The sequence below is a fragment of the Triticum dicoccoides genome, chromosome 1B (assembly GCF_002162155.2).
Source record: "Triticum dicoccoides isolate Atlit2015 ecotype Zavitan chromosome 1B, WEW_v2.0, whole genome shotgun sequence".
NCBI classification, from domain to species: domain Eukaryota; kingdom Viridiplantae; phylum Streptophyta; class Magnoliopsida; order Poales; family Poaceae; genus Triticum; species Triticum dicoccoides.
Genome location: NC_041381.1, coordinates 484,763,221 through 484,771,110, shown reverse-complemented (window position 1 = coordinate 484,771,110; position 7,890 = coordinate 484,763,221). Strand labels below are relative to the sequence as shown.

Below are 7,890 nucleotides of genomic sequence, written 5' to 3'. Positions count from 1 at the left end.
AGTAGGAGGCGGATTCGCCACTCGGTAGGATTTCAAACACTTAGGCGAGTACTGGACTGCAGCTAAGCCCCCGAGTGGGAGGCGGATTCACCACTCGGTAGGATTTTCAAATACTTAGGCGAGTACTGGACTGCACCTAAGCCCCCGAGTGGGAGGTTCGCTCTCCACTCAATAGGATTTCAAACACTTAGGCGAGTACTTGACTGCAGCTAAGCCCCCGAGTGGGAGGTTTGCTCTCCACTCGGTAGGATTTCAAACACTTAGGCAAAACGGATTCGTAGCTAAGCCTCCGAGTGGGAGGCGGATTTGCCACTCGGTATGATTTTCAAATACTTAGGCGAAGCGGATTCGCAGCTAAGTCTCTAAGTGAGAGGCTTGCTCGTCACTAGGATTTTTTTTACAAACTTAAGCGAAACGGATTCACAGCTAAGCCACCCACTGGGGGATTTCTCACATAAACAAAAGCAACAACAATCAATGGAAAAATTATAACACTTTTGTCTTTGATAAACAAACTACAAGAGTACTTTTATTACATCTCATCCGAGTGAGAACTTAAGTGTAAAAGGGGCGGAGCAGGTCCGCATTCCAAGCTCGAGGCTCATCAATCTGGCGACCGACATTGTAGAGACGGTATGCTCCATTGTGGAGGACTTTGGTGATGATGAAGGGACCTTCCCAAGTAGGGGCAAGTTTATGTGGCTTCTGTTGATCCACTCGGAGGACCAAGTCTCCTTCTTGGAAGGCTCGACTCTTCACGTTTCTGGCATGGAATCGACGCAAGTCTTGCTGATAGATGGTCGATCGGATCATGGCCATCTCTCTTTCTTCTTCCAAAAGGTCAACTGCGTCCTGCCGGGCTTGTTCTGCTTCAACTTCAGAGTAGAGCTCAACTCGGGGTGCATTGTGAAGCAGATCACTCGGCAGAACTGCTTCGGCTCCATAGACCAGAAAGAACGGAGTTCGTCCAGTCGACCGATTAGGAGTAGTCCTCAATCCCCAAAGAATTGATGGAAGTCCGTCGACCCACGCGCCTGCTGCATGTTTGAGATCACGCATCAAACGGGGTTTTAGTCCTTTGAGAATTAGGCCGTTAGATCTTTCTGCTTGTCCATTCGTCTGGGGGTGAGCGACGGAAGCGTAGTCGACTCGTGTGCCTTGAGAAGCGCAAAAGGCTTTGAATTGGTCAGAATCGAAGTTTGAGCCATTATCAGTGATGATGCTATGCGGAACTCCATATCTGAATATTAGCTCTCTGATGAAGCTGATAGCGGTGTCGGCATCAAGACTCTTGATAGGCTTGGCTTCGATCCACTTAGTGAACTTGTCGACTGCCACCAGTACATGGGTGAAGCCGCTCCTGCCAGTTCTCAGTGGTCCAACCATATCTAGTCCCCAGACGGCGAAGGGCCAGACAATTGGAATGGTCTTCAAAGTTGAGGCGAGCTTGTGTGACATATTGGAATAGAACTGACATCCTTCACACTTGTCGACTATCTCCTTCGCCATTTCATTTGCTCTGGGCCAGTAAAACCCCGCTCGGTATGCTTTAGCCACAATGGTCCGAGAGGACGCATGGTGGCCATAGGTCCCCGAGTGGATATTGTTAAGAATTATCCGACCTTCTTCTGGCGTTATACATTTCTGATTGGCTCCAGTTGCGCTTTCTCTGTACAACTGTCCCTTTATCACAGTAAAGGCCTTGGATCGACGGACGATCTGTCGAGCCTCTTCTTCGTTTTCTGGGAGTTCTTTCCTTAGGATATATGCGATGTACGGCACTGTCCAGTCAGGAGTGATGACCAAGACTTCCATGATTAAGTCGACCATGGCTGGGACCTCGACTTTAGTCGGATCCGTGGCACTTTTTGGCTGCGTGGCTTCTTTGGTGAAAGGATCCTCTTGAACTGACGGTGCGTGGATATGTTCCAAAAACACGCCATTGGGAATGGCTTCTCTCTTGGAACCTATTTTTGCCAAATCATCAGCTGCTTGATTTTTTAGTCGGGGTATATGATGAAGCTCTAACCCCTCGAATTTCTTCTCCAGCTTTCTTACTGTGTTGCAGTAACCCATCATGGTTGTACTTCTGACGTCCCACTCCTTCATCACGTGGTTAACCACCAAATCTGAGTCGCCGTAGACCATGAGGCGACGGACGCCGAGTGAAATGGCCATACACAACCCATACAGAAGTCCTTCGTATTCTGCTTCATTGTTGGAGGAATCAAAGTGAATCTGGAGTACATATCTGAGCTTATCTCCTCGGGGGGAAACCAACACTACCCCAGCACCGGAACCATTCAGCATCTTAGAGCCGTCAAAGAACATGGTCCAGTGCTCCGAGTGAACTTGAGTCAGCAATTGTTGTTCAGTCCACTCGGCGATGAAATCTGCTATTGCTTGGGACTTTATAGCTTTGTTTGCCTCAAATCTGATATCCAGGGGAAGGAGTTCAATCGCCCATTTTGCCACTCGACCAGTTGCGTCTCTGTTATGCAGAATCTCTGACAATGGGGCATCGCTGACGACTGTAATGGTATGGTCAGAGAAGTAATGAGCAACTTTCTTCGTGGTCATATAAATTCCATATACAAGCTTCTGATAATGACGGTATTTTTGCTTTGATGGGGTCTGAACTTCAGAAATATAATATACTGGGTGCTGAACTTTAAAGGTTTTTCCTTCTTCTTCCCGCTCGACCGTAAGTACTGTACTGACGACTTGTCCCGTGCCTGCAATGTAAAGCAGCAAAGGCTCTTTGCTGTTCGGGGCAGCAAGCACCGGCTGGGTGGAGAGCAGGGCTTTTAGCTCTGCAAATGCTGCATCAGCTTCAGGAGTCCACTCGAACTTGTCTGACTTCTTCATCAGTCGGTAAAGAGGCAATGCCTTTTCACCGAGACGAGAGACGAATCGACTTAAAGCGGCCAAGCAACCAGTAAGCTTCTGAACATCGTGCACACGCACAGGTCGTTTCATTCGGAGTATAGTGCCCACTTTCTCTGGATTTGCGTCGATTCCTCGTTCGGAAACGAGAAAACCGAGTAATTTTCCGCCAGGAACTCCGAATGTGCACTTTGATGGATTAAGCTTGATATCATACCTCCTGAGGTTGGCAAATGTTTCAGCAAGGTCAGTCAGCAGGTCGGAACCTTTCCGTGACTTGGCCACAATATCATCCATGTACGCTTCCACATTCCGACTGATTTGAGTGAGCAAACACTTCTGAATCATCCTCATGAACATGGCTCCGGCATTCTTGAGGCCGAATGGCATGGTGACATAACAGAAGCACCCGAATGGGGTGATGAAAGCTGTTTTGATCTCATCGGGTCCATACAGACGGATCTGATGGTACCCGGAATAGGCGTCTAAGAAAGACAGTCGCTCACATCCCGCAGTCGAGTCGACTATTTGGTCGATGCGGGGGAGAGGGAAATGATCTTTCAGGCAGGCCCGATTGATATGTTTAAAGTCAATGCACATGCGAAGAGACTTGTCCTTCTTTGGGACCATGACAACATTGGCAAGCCACTCGGAGTGGTAAATTTCTCGGATAAACTCTACTGCTAAGAGCCGAGCCACATCCTCACCAATGGCCTTCCTTTTCTGGACGGCGGACCGTCGCAGATGTTCTTTGACAGGTTTCGCTTTTGAGTCGACTCTCAGGCGATGCTCAGCCAGCCCCCTGGGAACACCTGGCATGTCAGCAGGCTTCCATGCGAAGATGTCCTAGTTCTCACGGAGGAACTGGATGAGCGCTTCTTCCTATTTGGAGTCGAGTGTTGTAGAGATATGAGTCGGAGTAGCACTGGGGTCGGTCGGGTGGATGTGAACGGGCTTCGTCTCACCGGACGACTGAAATGCTGACTTTGTAGCGGGCTTCTTGGCTCGCAACAAATCACTCGGATCTGCAGTTTTCTGGTATTCCTGCAGCTCTACCACTGCCATCTGAGCATCGGCGATCTTTGAGCCCTTCTGAAAGCACTCTTCCGCCTTCTTCCGATTGCCAGTAATAGTGATCACACCTTTGGGACCATGCATCTTCATTTTGAGATACACATAGCATGGTCGAGCCATGAAACGTGCATAAGCTGGCCTGCCCAAAATAGTGTGATAAGCACTCTGGAAATCCACAACCTCAAACGTCAACTTTTCTTTTCGGAAATTCTTGGAATCACCGAAAACCACATCAAGAGCAATTTGGCCGAGTGACTCAGCCTTCTTCCCAGGAATGACTCCATGGAAACTCATGTTGCTGGTACTGAGTCTGGACATCGGAATGCCCATCCCTTTCAATGTTTCTGCATACATTATGTTCAGGCCACTACCGCCATCCATCAAGACTTTAGTCAGTCGAGTGCCTTTGACGACTGGGTCGACCACCAAAGCTTGCCTGCCAGGGGTGGCTATGTGTGTTGGATGATCGGACTGGTCGAATATGATGGCAATCTGAGACCACTTCAGATAACTGGGTGTCACCGGAGCAACGATATTCACCTCTCGGTTGATAACTTTCAATCGACTTTTGCTTTCAACATCAGCAAAAATCATTAGGGTGGAATTGACTTGGGGATATTTATTATCACTCTCTTCTTTGTCCTCAACTTTGTCCGACTCCTTTTCCTTATCCTTGGACTGTTTTCCCTGGAACTGCTGGATCAAGAGTCGACACTGTCGAGTGGTATGTTTTGGGTAAATGAATTTACCATCCTCATCTTTCTTTGTGTGAATGTGGCACGGCAAATCCATCACGTCATTTCCTTCCTTGTCCTTCACCTTCTTAGGGTTCCAAGACCCTTTGGGCTTCCCTTTAAACTTTCCTTGAGTCACGGCCAAGGCTTCCCTAGGAGCAGCTGGCTCGGCTTTCCGCTTCTGTTTCCGACTGGAGTTCCCTCCCCCGGTTTCATGAGCGGTTGGCTTGTACTTGCCACTCCGGAGCCGATCTTCTTCTTCACCATTGGCATACTTGGTGGCAATCTCCATCATCCAACTCAGGGTCATGTCTCCGGTCCGACCGAATTTCAAACTTAGCTCTCTGTTTTTAACGTCTTCCTTGAAGGCACAGACTGCTTGGTGATCAGAAACATTTTCCACCATGTGATGCAATGTGATCCACCTCTGGATGTAATCCCTCAGAGTCTCATTCGACTTTTGCACACAAACCTGCAGCTCTGTCAACCCTGCTGGTCGCTTGCAAGTTCCTTCAAATGTTCTGACAAACACTCGGGCAAGATCTTCCCAAGTGTAAATGCTGCTAGGTGCCAACTGATTCAGCCATGCTCTGGCCGAGCCCTCCAACATAAGAGGTAGGTGTTTCATGGCCACCTCATCATTGCCGCCGCCAATCTGAACAGCCACTCGGTAGTCCTCAAGCCAAGTATCGGGCTTGGACTCGCCGGTGAACTTACTGACTCCAGTCGACCCTGATGGCTCTGCTAAAACACTTTGGTCCTGAGATGTGAACTCTGCTGCTGGTGGGCACATCTCTGTCATGGCCTTCTCGGTGAGCTCTGTTCCGATCGACCAAACCTTGAACGATAATGGATCTCGCATCAAAGCCTGGTTCTCTGGGGTCGACTGGAACCCTTCGCCCAACATTGTGCTGACGTTTGTCATCTTGCTGCCGAGGGGCATACGACCGACCCCTTGGGGGAGGAGTGGGCATTCGACGTCGATCATCACGATCGAATCGGTCATCATACTGATCACGCCGACCTCCACGTCCCTCACGCCTCAGGGGCGGTCTTGGGCTATGAGCCGACTGGACTGTATTTGCAGCGATGGGTTTGCTGTGAATCCTATTTCGCGACTGTGATACAGCTGAATTTTGATCCCCTGCTGCCCGGAGTAAATCTTTGATCTGCATCAAGTCTCTGCCAGCCTCTGACTGAGAGGGCTGGATCGATTCTGCTATACGGGCTGCAGCCGCTAGATTCTGAATCGGGGTTCGATATACCTGAGTCGGTGGTGGAAAGAGTTGACATCGACTAGAGTCTGGGACCCGTTGTTGTGCACGCTCGTCGAGTGCTCGCTGGAGGTTCTCCAGTCGAGTGCGCTCAGCCAAGTTGGCCAAACGCGCGTCCTCTAAGGCACGAGCCTCGGGGGCTTCTCCAACGATAGGAGTATGCAGCGCATCCATGTTCCGGCGGCGAAGATCTTCCCTTTGCAGCGAAGTGAGTGGCCCGGGTTGATACTCTTCGTGGACCTGCGCTGGGTCGCCTCCGCCGTCGCCTCCGTCGATGCGGGGGAAGCCGGGAGGACTGCACGGTCCATTGACCATCAGGACCTCCGCCGCTGGATCACTGCTGTCGCACTCGGATGCAGTCTCTACGGAGCCAGTCGACAGGTCGAACAGGCCGTAGAGAGATTCGTCGGGCTCGATCGCCGCGACTTGGGGGGTGGCCGACTGGCGGGCCACCGCGTGCCTCACCCACCGCTGAAGCCTCGACCGACCGGAGCGCTTGCGCTAGCGGGAGACAGGGAGAGAGGATGACACAGGGACCGACCGATACTGAGTCGACGGTTGCCGTAGGAGGACGCCGCGGACACACGCGCGAAAGTGTGTCGCCCCGCGGACGGGGAGCGTGTCGATGTCGAGTGGAGCCTCCTGAAGCCAAGCGGAGTCGTCGGCGATGAACGTGAGCGTGCGGAGACGGATCTCGCGGCCCTCAACCAAAACTCCGCCAGAAACCATGATGAAGGTGATCGGAACAATCGCAGCTTCTCCAATAAGTCGCTAAGACACCCGCCCCACGGTGGGCGCCAACTGTCGTGATTCTAAGTCTGACAGTAGAATAGGGGGGTAGGTATGGAGAGGCAAGATCCTAGCTATGGAGTAGTTGTATACGCAAGGGATTTACGAGTTCAGGCCCTTCTCGGAGGAAGTAACAGCCCTACGTCTCAGAGCCCGGAGGCGGTCGACTGGATTATATGCGTATGAGTTACAGGGGTGCGAAACCCTTTACACTGAGGAGAGGGTGGCTTATATAGAGTTCGCCAGACCCCTCCAGCCCTCAGTTATGCAGGGTTTAAAGTACATTAAGACCGGGGGTTACTGGTAACGTCCCACATAAAATGCTATGATGACCATAAAGGCTACTCAATGGCAGACCGTTGCGTGCAGAGTGACTTTAGGTCTCCTCACTGTCGAGTGGATGGCTTCATGGTCGAGTGGTTGGCTTCACGGTCGAGTGTCTTCGAGTCTGTCGAGTGGAACACTTCTGAGTCGATTGACAGGTGATTTCTTCTAGAGATGTCCTTGGGTACGGTAGTTTGGACAGGTCCATGACCCTAGGTACATAGCTTCATCACCACCTAGTATAACTGATGTAATCTTGAAAGGTTGTACTCTGAGTACAAGTAATATACTCTCTCTGTTCCTAAATATAAGTTTTTTTAGAGATTTCAAATGAACTACCAGATACGAATGTACATAGATATATTATAGAGTGTAGATTCATTCATTTTGCTTCGATGTAGTCACTTGTCAAAATTTTTAGAAAGACCTATATTTAGGAACGGAGGGAGTATAAAACTCTCTTTTCCCTAAAAAAGAACCACGTTAAATCGCACGAGGTTTACTCCTTTGGGCTCAATTTGATTTTCAAAATCAAAGCGAAGCAACAACCCGAGGCGCTTTCTTCAACCCCCTGATTGTACCCCAGCGGCCCGGACGGTAGACCCCGCCTGGCAGTCTCAGCACTCTGCTTCCCCTCCATCCCTCTCCCTACCCCGAACTATCTCATCGCCCCAAACCCCTACCTCTCCTCGCCTCCCCACCCCGACCGGAAATGATGAAGTCCCTCTTCCTCTTCTCCGCGCACCCCGCACCGCCCCTCCTCCCCTCCCCCAACCTCCGCAGGCTCCTCTGCCTCCGCGCCTCCTCCT

The 7,890-nt window shown here is 50.7% G+C and overlaps 1 protein-coding gene across 1 annotated transcript in view; it reads left to right on the top strand.

The window, feature by feature from the left end:
• The first annotated feature begins 7,771 nt into the window (after positions 1–7,771).
• The window catches only part of LOC119343155 (transcription termination factor MTERF4, chloroplastic-like), a 1,880-nt gene continuing 1,761 nt past the window's right edge, over positions 7,772–7,890 (top strand). The window contains exon 1 of the mRNA XM_037614295.1: positions 7,772–7,890. This exon is cut by the window's right edge and continues 1,761 nt beyond it. Coding sequence (XP_037470192.1) covers positions 7,794–7,890 — 97 coding nt within the window. The 5' untranslated portion in view covers positions 7,772–7,793.